This window comes from Mastigoproctus giganteus, chromosome 9 (assembly GCF_048544385.1).
Source record: "Mastigoproctus giganteus isolate SK-2022 chromosome 9, ASM4854438v1, whole genome shotgun sequence".
In the NCBI taxonomy this organism is placed as follows: domain Eukaryota; kingdom Metazoa; phylum Arthropoda; class Arachnida; order Uropygi; family Thelyphonidae; genus Mastigoproctus; species Mastigoproctus giganteus.
This window is the reverse complement of record NC_143583.1, coordinates 61,802,534-61,821,122: the sequence shown is the minus strand read 5'-3', so window position 1 is coordinate 61,821,122 and position 18,589 is coordinate 61,802,534. Positions and strand designations below refer to the sequence as shown.

The following is an 18,589-nucleotide window of genomic DNA, read 5'->3' as shown; positions in this document are numbered from 1 at the left end:
AAAGACTCTTTCAGTCACCCACCTGAGTCTGCGCGAATAGCACACTCGTTATAATCACTGTCCTCGCCACACCGGTGGAAGAGGCCCGGATTCGAATTCCTTCAATGAGGCAAGGAAATTATGGGCCTCTTTCATTTGTCGATTTTGGCTGTAAGTTGGTCTCGGGAGTGGACAGCGTGGTCCTCTCACCCAGAAATTCGGGATTTTCTTCCAGAATAACAGGCAAATCGACCACTGAACATACGCAATTTATGGACATAATACACATGGGAAGATTAGATCGTGCTCGTGTGGCCCTAATATGACAAAAGAAAAGAATCCAACCACCTGAACGAAATTCACTCATCCAATCGAATATCTCTATAAACTGCGGCAGAAGGTGCCAAAAGCAGCTTGATTCGTTGGGCTATCCGGTGGTCCTTTCCTGAAGCTGAATGAACGAACGAACACGAGATAGCAGGATGGGGATAATTCAGGACGACGGAACAATGTCACGGTTGGTTTGCATAAAAAATAACATGTCGAAAATCCCCAATGCACTTCATATGTCTGCAACTCAGTTAGTTTTCAGCTAGCTGAATATTATAGCTGGCCCGACGCCACATATCTAAATGCTCCTGTTGATTCCTAATGATTATAATACTTCCAGCAGGGTAATGCAACGTGCCATCAACAGGTACCAGGAATCGAGGAAGACGTAAAATGTTAAGTAGATATTCCAATGTTAATAAGGTACACGTATAAAGTGAAAATGTAAGATTTATTACTGAATATACTCTGTAAAATAATCATTTGTCTGAATTCGTTTATCCCCCCTCCCTCAGGCGAGTCGGTTCATACATATTTCTCGACAGACTGACCTCCTCCTGTAAACTTTAACTAATCAAGCTAAAGCTACACCTCGCAGGTGTTAGGTTTCGCTCGTTTTTCATCTCCCAAACACCCAAGCTGGCGTCACACATTTGCGTACGATATGCGTACAGCATAACTTACTTGTATCTGGAGCGTAGATAATATACAGTTTAGCATGATAGTTAATCATAACTATATAAATAAATAGCTAAATTAATTATAACAGAATTATAAAGTGGTCCAATGATAACTCATATATCTACAGATGAAATTGCACGTATATCAGAATCAAAACTAGAGATGGATTATCTTCAATAACTCTATTAAAGGATCATTCTTCATACTTCATATCATAGAGAGTCATTTCACAATGCAGCTCTTGTATTTTAATATCCACCTGCAAAATAAGCTGCCAACCTAAACTACCACAAGAGTTTTGGGTTGGGAAATAACGTCACCATAGTAACGGACAGGAAACCGACTTGGACGTGGTTCTACAATGTGTAGGAAGAATATAATAGAAAGCAGAGAGAGAGAGAGAGAGAGAGAGATCAGTAAATGCTTTCGCTGGGTTTTATGGGATATGGTGGCATAATCCAGAGACTTGAGGAGTTGCAGCATTAAGTTAACCTAGTACTTTTACTTCCACGATAATGTAGAAATAAAGAGGGTGGAGTGGGAATCTATAGAATTCCGCAAACTGATCCTTAACGTTTGGATGGAAGGCGCGTTCTTATCCACTTCCAACAGTTACGAAGGATCTTCCAGTGTTCAGTACTACAGAAGTAACGTCAGCCTTTCTGGTAGATTAATCAATTCCTTTTTCAAAATTATTCGATCTGTACCACCTTAGATTTGCCACCTTGAAACTAGGTGAAAAACAAATACGCTTATTGCTATACGAACAAATACTGCAGTGTCTGGACAAAATAAACTGAAACATCGTCAAAAAATACTATATAAGTAAATACAATAAATTAATAAAATAAATAATTAAACACAAAAAAATTAACTTAATAAATAATAATGAAAGGCGAAATTCCACGTATTATAAAAATTGAAAATGCTCATAAAACTAATATTAACAGAAACAGCTGTGACAACAGTTCTAAACTTTTATTATCATAACTTTTTCCTCTTTAAGGGAAAAAGTCGTAATAATATGGTGGCGTATTATTATTATTATTATTTCGATTATTTATATAGTGTATTCGCATCTAAAGCCATATTCGCTCAATGTATTCAGTTTGTGGGCCGATTTGCAAGTTGTCCGAAATGAAAAACTCGGAATAACTCACAGGGGAAAGCCTAACCCCCTCTCCTAATATCGGCAGCTAACTCTCCCTATTGCAGTGGCCTCGAAGAATTCCTCCAGTCTCCATCAGTATTCGAACCGAGTCTATTTTCACATTCTCTCAAATGAATTGCAGAATTAGCACATTGAAGGAACCACAAAAATCAATGGATGGACACCTCTTGTATACTAACAGTGAAGGAATAATGGTAAATAAAAGAATGGTAATAATCATCGCCAAGCCTCAATACAACTGAACATCTGTTGGAAGAAATGAATTCAATTAAGCCCCCACAACTCTACCCACATCTCTGTAATAACTGCATGATATTTTTTGATTACCTGAATCCTTTAAGAACAGCGCACACTGAGGCTTTATGGACAGGTCAGAGTAGTAATCTTCGCGAAAGGTGGTTTATCAGACTATAACAACATTGTTCACTTCCTGTAGTTTAATTATCTGCTCTCCATACTTTCGATGTTTAATATTTGTTGCTATTAATAACTTCTGACGTGCAACTTGTGTTCTGTAATCCAATCGATGGTAAGTCAGGCTATTTTTTCGTTCAATCCAGCAGAGCTAGTGGTTGCAAGACATGCAATGTAATGGTTCCTGTAACTGGTAAGCGCGCTTTCTTCACTTGTTTCTATTAACGAAGGCCGACTCAACCACTCTTTAGCAATCTCAACACCTACATTTTTAAAATTCTTACACCAATATGAATATTCTTACATGAATATTTTTAAATTACCCGCGATTTTTCTCTACTCTGACCACACTCAAATCTGTAAACGAGGAGCTTTCTTCCAAATGGTACCTTCAACTATTACTCTGAAACTTTTGAACTGCTTGTAAAAGTCTGTAAACAAATAATCATAAAGAAAAGAGTCAAAAAAGCTGCTCAGCCATGGAGGACAAATTTGTTTCCAACACTATTTCAGGTGGACTCGGAATGGTTGAACTAATCTTTACTATTCATGAAACTACAGACATGTTAATATTTGCTGATGGTTTCATCGGGCGAAATCAGCGTAAACACAACATTAAGTGTAGATTTGCACGAGGGTATTCGTGAATAAAATCTGCGGTGTTGACTAGAGCCTGTAGGAGTTCAATCGGAAAAACCAATTTCATCCGTTGAATGTGTCGCGTAAATATTTGCATTGCTACATCATTCCACGTTAACCAAAATTATTAAAATAGGATCGGACAAGACCATTTCCAGATGACACTTGATATAAATATTCCACGTCTGCTTTCACTCCTGCATCACTGGTTTAATATTCAAACAAATATCGAATTGCATCGCGGGTGATTCCAATGCTGTTTTCCATGCCTGCACGTAAAGTATGAATTGCGTTAGCGTCGATGTAATTTTCTTAAAAATGTGTTTTGAAATGTTAATAAGATGTTCAAATTCCAAAGAGCTTGCAGCTGGGCTATGACAGATTAGAAAACGACAGTGTGGTGGTTAAGGAGAGGCAGTTAAAAGAATGGAAACAGAATATTACTCGATGCTTTTATCTGATATGAAAATCTTATTGGCTTAAAACGTATCCCTAAAGGGGAGGATTACTGGATTATCGGTTTTCGGAAAGGCATTTCATTGAATATGCAAGATGTTTTTTCTTCTTAATATGAGAAATAATGGCCTCGAAGGATTTTTCTCTTAATACGAAAATATGGTTTGGAAGACTACGCTGGAAGTTTTCAATTGTTTATGTGGCCATCTTCCCTTCAAATTGTAGTCGCTAAATAAAAGAAGAGTACTTTAATAATCGATGTCCTTACCTGTTTTGTTGCGAGAGGGTGTACCAAACGACGTTAGTGTCATGTACCACACCATATGAGCAAAATGTGGAAGCACTTCAAGGGTGCGATTGGATACATTCATTGTCTCATCGCATAACACTTCCTGAAAATTAAAGAAAACAAAATTGATAATATAATGGCACACGATACCACGTTATTGTTTTTGATAGTCAGCTCTCTCTCACGCCCTCTATACGTAGTAGAGTCAAAAATAACCGAACTTCAATAGATACTTTATTACCTTCGCTAGAAAACAATATTCAGACTCTACTTCCATGGGCCGATACAACTGTTCTTCTACAGACCGGAAATGTCACACCATCGGAATATGTTTTGATTTAGGGATAAATGTAACGTCTAATCGGTTGATGTGCTTTCTCTTCGTTGCTCTGTTGCCGCCATCACATGGAAGAAAGTTCGAATCGTGGACACGTTTCTCTTTTTTTTTTTTTTTTTTTTCTGGAGCTCGTGATCATGTAACAACAGACTGGACTTGTAAAGTTCGGTTTGTTTTCCCTCTACTACGTATATCACATATACCAAGGCTGTATGAAAAGTAAGTGACAAGTTCTAAGAGGAAAGTCTCCCGTTCTTTCTCCTGACCCTGTGGGACACACCCGAATGTGATAAGGGGCGATTATTTGAGATAGTAACCCATTTTATATGCTTTAATTTATGCATAGTTTCGTTGTTTGGTCATAAAATATCTTCTCACAAGAACGTCAATTACATTTCAGACAGCTATTGTACATCGATAAGACTTCAAAATACTTAATGAAATATTGGCATATATCAGTAGTTATGAATTGCATATTGATATATGTATATAGCGCTACCAAAATATTACAGTACTCTAAAATTTTCAGCTTACCCTGTGTGGGCAATGACGCGCAAATCGTTTCAGCTAAAGGCATCGTGGAGATTCTTGTGCGGATGGACTTTGGACATTGTTGCCTCTTTTGAATGGATGTACCTCATTCTTTATAAGATACTATGCAGTGGTTCTGCAATACTATATGTGTGGTATTCTAAATACACGATGGGGTTTCCCGAATTTGGCAGGGACCGCCTGGTGCAACAAATAAAAAGAAGTACTTTCGCAATGCATTGAGAACCTGAAAATAATAAAAAAAAAAAAAAAGTTTATATAAAATATGCCCGAAATTGCTTTGAATCGCAGCTTACTTTGTGCTCCAATAATTATCCACAATTATTCAAAGGAAGCGTTCAAAATGACCAATTTTCCCTTAAATACACACGTCTAAATATGGCTCATCATGGACTGCCTGACGCCTTCACAATTCTGAGTATTATTCGGATTTTCTGGCATTTTTGTTCTACACGATGGTGAAGCATTACAATATTGTAAATGTATATCAAGTAAATGGTGGACTTAAGATGACTCCACAAGTAAAAATTGGCTAGTTTCAGTTTCGGAAAGCGATCAGGCCTTCAACGGGAACACCGGGGTATATGCGTCTATCGAGGAAATTTTCATCTAAGTAATCTTTGGCTGCTCGACTAAAATGAGGCAGAGCAACATTATTCATAAACCACTTACAATGTTGAACAGAATAAGAGAAATTCACCTGGAAGATTAACTTGACAACGGGATTCTCAAGACAAACCATAGAATGACCGATTATTCAGTCAGAAATCATTCTTGCCTGTACATTAAAACTAAATCATTGCTGGTGCCTTGACTGGGTGATGGAATGCGAATTCTTTCTGCCCATCCATGAATGTCGTGAGAATTGATCACGCCATTTCCTCATCAGAAACCAACACAGAAAGTAAAAAAAAAAGACACTTGTAGAAAAACATGTTCTTTTTTCTGTAACCTTTGAATGTGATACGGATAAAGCCGTTACTTCCATAAAATTCTCTAGGAGTAGCGTGTCCTCGCCGAATACTTTCAACGTGATTTCAGACCCGCTTCTGACAGTTGTGGTACGGGTTGGTCTATCACCATCATCTGAAACTTGTTTGTTGAATGATCCTGCATCTCCAAGAAGCTAGTCTGTTACACTCAGAAAGTGCAATGAGATGCATATCTGTCGTTTTTCGATCTGAATAAGCCTCCATTCTCATTTCCAATGCACAAAAAAAACTTTTAAATTTTTTGTCTCACTGAATACATTTATAACTGGTTTTATAATAATAATTTACGATTACAAACAGAAAGATTACATTTCAATATAAATTCATGCAATACACACCGGAATATCAATCAACTTTTATACCTGCGCTGTTGGTTCGCCTACCAAGAGATACTGGATAATTTCTGGAACACAAAAAGAGCTGTAACCCGGAAACAAGGAAATTTCGAGCATATGTTTATATAGACTTTTTTTTCTCTTTATTTTCAGGTCCCTGATCGATCCTTTTAAGAAAGCCTCCATTTTCCAGTTTAAAAAAATCAATACTCGTGATATTTTTCATATGAGATGGGAGAAATATGACATTGATTATAAAAATAAGATTTGCATACCGGAGTCCATGAATACAGTCCACCATAATCTGCATACAGCGCATGGACCGTAATATTTACACAGGTGTTTATTCTAATCTGAAAAGTGGGGCTCACTACCTGTGTCGGGTATTGTAAGGCAGATAAATCGATGGATCTTCAAGATACTCCGAAGCGTAATTCTTGGCATAAATCAAAGAAGCACAGGTGTAGTACATCGATCAGAAAAAAGGTATTTATGAAAGCACGTGAACAATCGATACTTGTGAAACCAAACAGATATTTGGCTGCAGGAGATGCTGTAACAACTAACCTGTAACTGAAGCTTACGCTACAAGAAATAAAGTGTGTGTCAAATCAATATTCTACAGCGGTGTACATAGATAAGCCACACTTCGGTGAAACAAAACTTTCCAAATTCGAGCGCATCATTATGCATGAAAAAACACCGCTCTTCCCACTTGGAGATATGCGAAATGAAAAAAGATTTTATACTGCACTAGCTTACTAAGGATCTCAGAATATAACCATCGCGTCGTCTCTTTGAAGATTTTTAATATGCAACTTGTTTTTGTTAGCTTTACTACGCTAAGGAATATTAACAAACAATTAAAGAGCATATGTTACTTTTACAGAAAGGTTAATGTGGAGTCAGCCCTCCTCCTGTCTTGGTCTCGTGGCTTATACCTTTATAAAAATAAAGATATGACAGATTGGAAAGGATGAAGATGGAATTACAATTACCATAGGTTTCCGGGTTCATTTACAAACTGGTTTATGTACTCATATAGCGAGTTAAGACGTGTTGCTGTTATTAAGGAGGATTATTTTAAATCTCTGTTTTACGTTCTTGAGTATCCAACAGGTTTTTATTATTTAAGGATGTGAATATCCGTTGATATGCATGAGTAATAACGCTTAAATTTAAGATTCATATCCGTTTAAACGACATATTGTTGTGAATCAAAGGCATGTCCAGCCTCAAAGAATTTTTGTAAGGCCCAGAGAGTATCCCAAGAGAATATCTGAACATTGTTTTTTTCGAGACTTCTGTTCTGTCTAAACAGTAACTACTGGAGATTGCAACCTTACAAGAACTGAATGAGCAACGGATGGATTGTTTTGAAATCATCATAGGTGTTATTTGTTTATACGATACATACTAGCTCTGTTTTATTACATCGCCTCATTCTAAAGAACGTCGTCAGAACGCCACTCATACAAGCTGATTTTAATATGCGTGAATTTTCTGTCGGACTTCAGCTCAATATTTCTAAGGTCAAATTAAATTTACATAAAGGTATTAAAAAAAAAACTATCATTTTAGCCCATCTAGAATTAAATAAAATAAATAAATTCTGAATCAGATCAATCTATGCTTGAGTCTTATGCCTGTAAATTGCATGTGTTCGCTGGTCGGTTTGCCTGTTTTTCTGGGAAAAAACCCAGAGTTTTCTTGGGGGAAGGAGCTTGCTGCCTCGCCTGACACCGATTAACTCATTAGGCCAAAGTTAAACCACAGAATGAAACATAGCCCATGATACTTCCTGGTACCACAAAGCCCATGATACTTCCTGGTACCACAAAGCCCATGATACTTCCTGGTACCACAAAGCCCATGATACTTCCTGGTACCACAAAGCCCATGATACTTCCTGGTACCACAAAGCCCATGATACTTCCTGGTACCACAAAGCCCATGATACTTCCTGGTACTACTGACAGGATTCAAATTCGGACCTTTCGCAGCCAGTGTGAGGAGGACAAGGATTTTAGCCACTGCTACTCACAGAGACACATAAAGGTATAGTTTCATTTTCGCTTACCAGGTATGTAGTACAAGCACCTTCAATATTCACGAGGCTACATCCGGCCCATTACAGATGACAGCAGCCACTTGCATCAAGAATATATTTTCCTCCCTTGGAATGATGCCACTTCTGATTCTACAGTACAACTATTCGAACTACTTCGGAACAAATAGTAACTAGAAGCAAACAGCATTCATATCTGACGGACATGGTAACCACTGACAAAGAAGGAAACGGGACATCATCTCGGAAGAGTTGCAGAAATGTCTATAAATATTACATGATGTGCGTTGGAGTCATATTTTCATATGTTTACAGCGTAGAACTTATCTACTCTTAAATTAGACATTGGAGAGTTGGTATGGAATCACTAGTTAGCAATATTCCATATCCATCTACTCTGATGATTAATGCCTCCCACCGGCGCTTACTAGTCAAAAAACTGAGGTAATATCACACCACACTTACTTTCTTATCGTGAGCGGATTCACTCGACTTCTGATGATGATTCACTTTCAGATTGTTAGCCATTACTCAACTATTGAAAAAGAATCGTTGGATCGTTGAAAGAATCGTTGGAAGTAGTATATGGATTGCGGTCCTTCCAGGACCGCAATCCATATACTACTTCCACTGTCTGATCAGTCCAGAAATAAATAAATAAAAATAAAATGTGTATTCTGTTTGCGACAATAACAGACGCAGTTCAGAAGCAAGTATATTTTCTGAAACGAAGATCGGATAGCAAGAAAGGGACGCAGTGCACACAATGTTCAAACCAAGCTTTAGTTACAGTACAAAAATATTCACAGTGTAATTTAATTTATTTCTTTTTTTATTTCCTAAGGAAAAAAATTGCAAGAGATCTCCAGGTGTACTTATTTCCCTGCCTAATCGTTCAGAGTAGTTGCTATGGTATGACATATGCATATAATATTCTTGCAGTCACCGACCTAATGTTTTGTCAATGACTACAAGAATACTACGTACATGTATTTTACTCCCGACCTCACAAAGGACTCTTATACATTGCTCGACAAAATTAACAGGACACATAGAAAACGTGGTGTAACTCGAGCAGTTTGCGATAAAGTGGCACAAAATTTGGTATGGTGGTGTCCCATAGAATAACGATGAAATGATAAGACAGCGAGAAACTTCGGACAGGTATAAGGGTAATTTATAGGTGCTATATAAGCGTTACCAAAAAGGTTGCATAAAGAAGTCGACAGAAGATGCTCGAAAATATGGTCGCATGGCATCAGCACGGCATTGGGTCCCCTCTAATAGCTAAATAAGCCTGACAGTGGTGAACCATGCTCGATATTAGGGTGTCTATAAGATTCTGTGGCAATAAATCCCATTCTTTCACCAGCACAGACCTTAGCTCACCAAGTAACCGAGGAGTTGGCTGTCGGCGTGCAATGCGACGCCCAAGGGCGTTCCAAACATTTTCGATTGGATTGAAGTCTGGGGATAGTGCTGGCCACGGAGAAGTCGTTGGATATCTTCATTTTCAAGATATTCCACCACCACTTGAGCTCTATGTGCAGTGGTGTTGTCGTGCATGAAAAGAAAATCTGGGCCAACCGCACCCCTAAAAAGTCGCACATGGGATTCGAGGATCTGTTCTCGCACAGCAGATCTTCCACATTCATTTTATACAATATCTTCAGTGTCTTATACATCTCAATGAAATCCTCCTTAGGTCGCCGGTTGTCAAACTTTACAGTCCTCACTTTCTAAGCCGTTCTTCATATCTGCATCGCTTTGCGCTCATCACCAACGTTCCAGAAGTTTTGTCTTTTTCATGCGCAGTTTTAAGACCTGAATATGATGTCCCAAATGAGATCTAACCATTGCCTTGTAAAGAGATACTAACAGCCTTCTCACTGTTAACAAAAGCTCTATGAAGCATAGGCAAGACACTATGTGCCTTCCTAGCTGCATGTTTGAGTAAAAGGAATTTTACTCAAAATTCCTTTTTATATACTGTATATAAAATACGCAGAGCGTGATGGTTTCTGCCACCAGTCCTTAAGTAATTGTTTTAGTTTTGCATTTTTGTAAGTTTGTAAGGGCCTTTAATTTGACGTGTGATGTTTTAAAAATCGATCATAGTGGATGCACCTCTGTCCGCGTTCTATAATGCATAATAAGCAAGTATTTTGTAGTAAAAAGAATAAAAAGATGTTATCGAAACATTCACTTGACGTTTTATTAATTTTATGTCAAGAAAAGGGATTCGGATCGCGATGTTAGGTGTTTTCTAATATGGACAACAAGGAAACCTACGATAATTGGCGACCCTGTTCTAGAATATAAATACGCCGTTAATTACTACATCTTGCCGATTATTTAAGTGCTGGACAGAGATGAAATAAAATTATTGAGATCAAACATCTATGAGAAAAATTTAAAAGACTATGATTTTACACTTGAGAATGTAAAAGAGCAAATTAAGCCTCGATTTCCAACTAAGCCAAGACCTAATAAGTCCAACATAAATTGGATTCTAGAAGTCACTGGTACGATTCGCAAGATTCCTTTGTCTGCTCATTGAATTTATCTAGGGTGGACATCTCACACGGTTAAGGATTATACCATAGTTCCCAGGTGCTATAAATGCCTGGGATATGGCCACTCCGTAAGATCATGTCATCAAGAAGCACAGACTTGTGGGCACTGTGTTCTAACCGGTCACAACTTTATAAGATTGCCCAAATAAGGAGAAACCAGCTGAATGTCCAAACTGTAAGAAGCGAAAGAAAAACTGCGCCCACTCCTTCAGAGATCCCAAATGCCAAGAGTACTTAAAAGCCGTAGATGCTGTTCGTTCAAAGACATTCTATGGATAGAAACACAACATCAGGTATTAATTCTAGTACTCCGCAATCAACAGAAATCAGGTTTTTGCAGCTAAATTGCCAACAATCCATTGCAGTTATAAATGACTTAAAAAAAGTGTCGCAAGAACATTTTATTCAGCTTATGGCTCTTCAAGAGCCCTATTCACATAAGGGTCTTCTAAAGGGTCTTCCTATTTGCTATAGAATAGTACATCCAATCCAGCTACGGTTAGAACAGGTGGAAATACCCGATGTCGGATCTGGGCTGCAATTGTCATCTTAGATCCAAGTCTCACAGTTACAAGAATTCCCAGTCCCGCTCCACCCATGCTGTCTGTGTGTGTTTGAAGGGTCAGTTTGGCCAAGTCTACGCTATCTCATTATACTGCCAATGCTCCCAATACAGAGACTCTATACAACCATTTGCTGACTACCTGGATATAACACTTAATATTCTACGTGGGAAGAACGTTATTGTGATGATGGATGCAAATGCTGAGTCTACTCTGTTGAGTGCTGCAACTACAAATGAAAAGGGTGAATTAATGGAAGACCTAATCTTACCTCACCACTTAACTATATTAAACACCCCTGGCCATCCACCAACGTGTGTGACACCTATGGGTTCTTCTCACATCGACGTTACTCTCGCATCTTCTGCTATTAGTCCGAGACTTTCCAACTGGAAGTTGCACACTAGTTGGTCTACCAGCGATCATAACATCATGACATTTCAACTTAACTGTGATCAAAGGCGATCAGATTTGATCCTACCGACATACCAAGATTTCACACAAAGAAAGCAAAGTGGGATAAATTTGATTCCTCACTTAAATTAAGACTCCTTTACACAAGACCAAATAGAAAAATTGACTACTCTCACTGCAGATGAACAGGCACGAGTAGTTCAAAACATAATTATTACTGCTTGTAGATAGTCCATGAGATATAGGAAAAGGAAGCCCTGCCATATGCCGTGGTGATCCTCAGAATTGACACAATTAAAATCATTGACGAAACAGGCAAGAAGAGATTTCCAGAAAGCGAAGAGAGACAGATCTCGTCCGACTTTGGAGGTTGTACTTTTGCAAAACAGATACAAACAAGCCCGTAGAAACTATCACCAGGAAATCTACAAGAGGAAAAAAGCTTCGTGGGAGCAATTAGTTAGCACCCAGGGAAACAGTTCTCCCTGGGGTCTCGTCTACAGATTAATAAACAATAAAATTCCGACAGGTGAAGTGTTTGCAGCGGTTACAACTACTGATGACCAAGAAACCATATCTTGGGCACCCACCATGAATAGGATCCTAGATGTTATTACTTATCAAGAAGAAGAAGAATGCACGGATCCAAAACATATAGACATCAGAGTGAAAAACGCTTGTTACTCGGGCTCGCCTGTTGAACCCCCTTTTACCTTTGAGGAGATTGATATTGCTATCCAGTCCATGCGTTCGGGCAAATGTCCTGGACTTGATGGCATTGAAGTGGAAGTGCTCAAGCGCATATGGAAAACGATTCCTGTAGTTATTGCAACATTATTCAACTCTTTTCTTAATCAAGGTAAATTTTTCCCTGCAATTTGGAAAGTTGCTAACTTAAAAATTCTTCTCAAAAATCCAAAGAAGCCAGAATCTGATCCGCTGTCATATAGACCTATTGTCTTGCTCCCAGTTATGGGCAAGGCTCTTGAAAAAGTTATTGCGAGTCGACTTCTGACTATATTATGAAAGGACTCTCTTCGCCTGAACAGTTCGGTTTTACAAAGGGTAGAGGAACCGAAGATGCCATTGCTTCTCTTTTAGAAATACAGCTGGAAACCACGACTAAATATCTGCTCGGTCTCTTTGTGGACTTCAAAGGGGCCTTTGACACCCTTTGGTGGCAAAGTGCCCTGGAGAGGTTCCGGGAGGCCGAAGTATCTCCGCCTGTATACCGGTTGCTGATAAGCTACTTTTCGCAGGGCTCGCTGTTATTAAGAGTGGTTCCATTCAATTGTCAAGAAAAGTTACCAGAGGATGCCCACAGGGGTCTATTCTTGGGCCCCTATGCTGGAAGTTAGTGTTCGACTCCTGGTTAAATAAACATTTTGATGCAACAACCATGATCTCATATGCAGACGACCTAACCATCATGGTCTAAGGAAACTCCAGGAAATCTCTTGAAGATGTTGCCAACCGGGTACTGCAAGAGCTGCCTGTGTGGTCTGACGAGCATAAACTCCAGATATCTACAAGCAAAACGTCCCAGATGTTGCTTAAAGGCAGGTTAGATAGAGGCCGTCCCCCTCAAATAAAATATAAAGGACAAGCTATTAAATACAGTTCAACCACAAAATACTTGGGAATTATTCTGGATGATGGTTTGAGTTTTATACCCCATGCAAAATACATTAAATAAAAATGCAAGTGATTATTATCTAGATTGAGACAAGTAACACGACAAGAGTGGGGCCTTAAAGGTCACTCACTGAGATTGTATTATAACTGTATATTCCTGCCCATTATCACATATGGTGCTGGCGTCTGGGGTTATAGGGCAACCAAGTGTGCCATTGTCAAACAGCTATTGCAAGCACAGCGTGCGGCCCTTTCTATGTTATCCAGAGCTTGTAGGACAATTTCTACTGCAGCTTTACAGCTTCTGACAGGAAGGATGCCAATATAATATGAGGTCCAGTATAGATATTTGAGATACCACCTGAAAAAGGCACATAATACTTCTCTTGATAAGTGGAACTTGACCTGAATGTTCCAATAACAACTGAAAAGGAAAGATTGCGCACTATTTATGTTAATAAGTGGCAGGCTAACTGGTCTGTATCGGAGACAGGAAATGTGACAAGAGAGTATTTGCCGAATGTAAGGGAATTCAGGAAAAAGGAACTATTGTGGTTTGCTCCTGGACTATATGGAACATACCTTTTGTCAGGTCACGGCAGCCTCAATAGCAAGCTGTATAAACTTGGACTGTCTCCTTCCCCTCTTTGTCTCTGTGGAGGTGAAGAGGACACAGATCATATCCTTTTGGAGTGTCACTATTATACCGACTTACGGAATGAGCTACAACTCATTACTGGTTCTTAAGACAGGGAGAATAAACCTCTTCTGATCCAATCACAAGATGCATTTGAAGCTTTTAACTTATTTGCAACACGAGCATTTAAACGACGAGAGGAAACGAGAGCTGCTGCCCTGAGATAGCCTGAATCCGGATCAAGAGAAAGACTTGAACAACGACTGAAATTATCTCTGAAGACTTGAATAAGGACTGACATTATTTCTGAAGACTTGATCAAAGACTGATATTATTTCTGAAGACTTGATCAAAGACTGACATCCTCTTTGCAGACTTTCTAAAGAACTGCTTCCAGAAAGAATTGATTAATATATTGTATTTCAATATTTCAAAGAAGTTTCAACTGCTACTTCCCATTTTGTTCCACGAAATTGAGGTGATACATCGTGATGGAAATTAAATCCTTATTGATTGGAGTGACGAACCTACTGTGTTAGAAATCGTAAATAGTGTATATAGTATGTAGTTTGACTCTAGTGCTTCAGCTGTGCCATGCCATTGAATACCTATCTAACAATGAAATTAAGGATTGCTGCAACTACCGAACCTTCTCCTGGTCCGCTGTAGAGTTCTGATATGCCTTTGCTCTAAGAGGATTTCCTATCAAACGATGAGAGTGCCAAAGAAATCTTCATCGCTGGAAGAGCTATCCTTCAAGCTGAAGGATCTATTGAGGATGCACCTCCACATCTCCTAATCCTGCTCACAGGATTGGAATTGCTAATCCTAAATTAGGATAGGATTACACCACGACATGTGGCTTCTACAAAGGCTGAAAACTGCCTCCACCTCTTTTTTTTTTTTTTCTCTTTTATCTTCTTAACTTCCTTTTATTACGGCGGGTCCCTTCTCTGACCCCCCGCTGTACTTCTTTCCTTCCCCACCACCCCTAACTTTTCCAGCTATTTTTTTTTTTTTCCATTTTCCTTTTCTCCTAACTTTGCCTATCCTGAACTTTGTTCCGGTATAGACTAGCATGGAGGTAGTAGATCCTGGCCGCCTCCACGTGGCGGGGATGGGGGTGGGATGCTGTGACCAGGTGTTGCTGCTTCCCACTTGCTAAGAGCCAGGTACCGGCCGACTACATAACAACAGAACACATCATAACATTTACACACCCAACACACTACATACAAATGACGGTCTTGGCGTGAGCCTCAACACAAAGAGTACAATAGCGGCTAATGGGGGAAACCCTGGGGTTCGCCACAACAACACATGAATATCCCGTGAAATCCCCTGAGATCAAACATGCAATGACTTTGTGCTCTAGTGAAAATGAAACGAAGTTGTCGGGCTTCGTCCTGGCTTGTCTCAAAGTACAAAATCCTCATTTCTTTACTGAGGTTTGCTCATCAGGTAAAATTGTGGCCAAACTCGTAGTCGATGAGCAAATCAAAGGCTCGTTGTGAAGTCTGATCAGTGTCACATAAAATTGAATCAATTCGTTCGCAGATAGTCAATCACAATCACCTAAAAACATAATAAATATTTGAATGTTCCTTATAAATACTTCATAGAATTATGAAGATGAGCGTCTGTAGTAAAAAAAGAACAAGCGATTCTACATTAAAATGTTATTAAAAAAGAAAGTATAAATATCCGACTGCATAAAAACTTGATCCTCTGTTCTTTGTTCTGGTAGTAAAATTGTCACTGAGACTCACACACGTCTTGCTTCTGATTGTCAGGTGATGTGGAACAGATGTGTGGTTGTTAATAAGGAATTCACTATCTAACCCGGTCAGGTGATTTGATTTTACGTGCCAAATTAAATGAAACCGTAGCTTCGTTAGAATCTAATCAAGTCTTAAGAAGCGAAGGTTTCTCTTGCATGAAAATTAATGACAGTAATGGTAAAATTGATGATAGCAATAGTAAAGCGAACAGTCTTTTCCATTCTCAGATTAGAAGAAAAGAAGTCGTAGATCTTATATGGAGGCACCCCCACCGGATATTAGAAATAATACCGTACAATGAGCGAACGAACGCACCAAAAATTGTTTTCCCCTTGTTCTGTCACTGCTGAATTCATCCGCTGCTGTTTCAGATATAAAATACTTTTTTTTAAAATTCCATTTCATATTTCTTTCTGGAATGAAGAATGAAATTTAATTGAGTTCATATTCCCTGAGTGAGTATGAAAGCAAATTGTCCAGTGAGGTCATGAGATATATAACCAGATATGACATTTTTCCGTTTTTACTTGCATTAATTTTTTGAACATAATATCTATTCTGATTTCATTCATAGTTACCAATTAGTGATTATTACTCTTCTCCTATTTCTTCATACTAACAGACAAAACCCCTAATTTTCCAGAAAACACCTCCGTGCAGCCCTTTTTTCGTGATCTACTATCTCAATCACAACTACTTCATAGTGTTTGCATGAAAAGAGCCTATAAAATTCCTCTCGTCTTAACGGGATTCAGTGCAGAAGAACGGCAATCTGTGCGAGAGTATAAATGAAAAAACCTTTTAATATACCTTTATATATTTATTATTCGTATTATGTAATCCTACACTACTTTTCTTATTCTTTATTCTTTTCTTTAGTTTGTTCTCCACCCTTTCCCTTTTCCTTAGAATTTCTCTTTACATATTTTTGCTACGGCGTTTTCTTTCTGGTGCGTCTGAACTGTCCTTCTCATAAGAATACTCATTCTCCATCGCTAGAGTTCAATTCCTTTGGCTGAATAGTGTCGGCGACGGAGCTCTGTCCTGTAACAGTCATTTATGCTGTGGCCCATTACTAAACGACAACACCTGAACCTACAGAATGCTTCATTTCTTTTCCATCTGTCCGTTTTCCCTTGAACACAGAATACAAATATTTTAAACTTGCATTATTTCACTTTACAAACTACATCTTTCCGCTTTCAGTACTGAAGCTCTACTACCGGTTTCAGTGGGAAATTTTGAATATACTGTATTTGTCTTTCGAATATCATAACCCTTCCTTATCCAATTCCAGGAGTACCAGTGAGAACTGTTACTTTCGACGCGTTCATATTTCTCCTTTAATTACAATCAATATCATAATTATTAAAATTTTTTATTTAGTACGTCTTAGTTTACCCAATGTCTTTTTTTTTCAAGTTTACTTCTTTTAGGCCTCCCACTTTGTATCCAAGCGCTTCCATAGATGCCCTATTATGTTTTTTTTTTAGTAAATCTAAATTCTTCGCATATAATTAAATCCTGAGATATATGTACCTACAATAATAATAATAATCAGAGTTCCTCGACACTTACACAGACCTTAGACAGGAGGTCGAAGAGATGTGGCATATGGAACAAGTAGCGACCATCCCGATCACTGTGTCAACCACCGGCATGATGCCAAAAAGCCTCCATAAGCAACAAAAGGCCTCATAGAGAACATACAGGGACCTTCAGAAACCCACGATCCCAAATACCTCTAGGATAGCCAAAGACTTCCTCGACTAATAATAGTAACCGGACATAACAACCACCTCATGCACCTGCTACCAGTACCCACCTCGGATGGGAGGGGTAAAAACTTAAGGAAAAGAAAGAGATAATAACAATCTTCCTTCTTTTCCCCCTTATACAAAAGTAACACTGTTAAGGCTAAAAGTCTTGCAGATCTTAAGGAGTGTGCTACCCTCAAAATTATATACGTGTTAGATAAAGTAAAGATCCCCCCCCCCCCCGATGGATATGTGACATTACGGATGACATGTCTGTCTGGTAAAGAAATTACTTCTTTCTTGTATAATCGAAGGATTTTGGTGAATTAGGGTGTATAGCAGAGACTCTAAAAGAAGCCCAATTCTTTATTGTAATATTAGTTTACTTGCCTTATCCTGTCTTAATCACTGACTTTGAAAAGTTCTGCAGTATTAATGATTATAGCCTATTTAGAGTCTCTAGTATGTGGTGGTTTAAAACAACATGGGTAGAATTCATATTGATCCTAATCCAAAAAAAACTATAAGTTTGTCTTTTTGGAAATATCGCAAACGTGTTGATCTAGGACTTTATTCTTGTTGATTATGGTATAACCTTTTTGAAAGAAGACCATCAAATTCTTTCTAATTCAAATTCAGTTTTAAGTTAGAAAAATACTTCACCGGAAAAAGCGTTGATAAAAAAAAGTGTTAACTGTGGTATACTGGATCTTACTGTTTGCTGGATGAAAATCCAGAGTTTTCTGGAGTAAAATCATGTAACTTTCGCCTGAGACCGACTGACTAAGCCTTGTTTCAGAAAAAAAACTCATAAAAATTCCTCGCGTCATTGACAGGATTCGAACCCAGCCCTTTCCATTCAGTATTGGGAGGACAGCGCTTACAAGCGAGAACATTTTATTTGAGCGTTAAACATTCTCCACTTTTGCAATATTTTGATTTGTTGTTTTTATATAATACTGAGTTATTATTTCTACGAAACT

General features: G+C 38.4%; 1 protein-coding gene across 1 annotated transcript in view; it reads right to left on the bottom strand.

The window, feature by feature from the left end:
* LOC150080282 (neural cell adhesion molecule 2-like) overlaps positions 1–17,514 on the bottom strand; it is a 297,953-nt gene extending 280,439 nt beyond the window's left edge. The window contains exons 1-2 of the mRNA XM_090381890.1: positions 17,434–17,514; positions 3,939–4,062 (exon numbers count right to left, since the gene is read on the bottom strand). Coding sequence (XP_090238016.1) covers positions 3,939–4,062; positions 17,434–17,463 — 154 coding nt within the window. The 5' untranslated portion in view covers positions 17,464–17,514. The remainder of the gene's footprint in view (positions 1–3,938; positions 4,063–17,433) is intronic.
* Between the last annotated feature and the right edge of the window lie 1,075 nt (positions 17,515–18,589).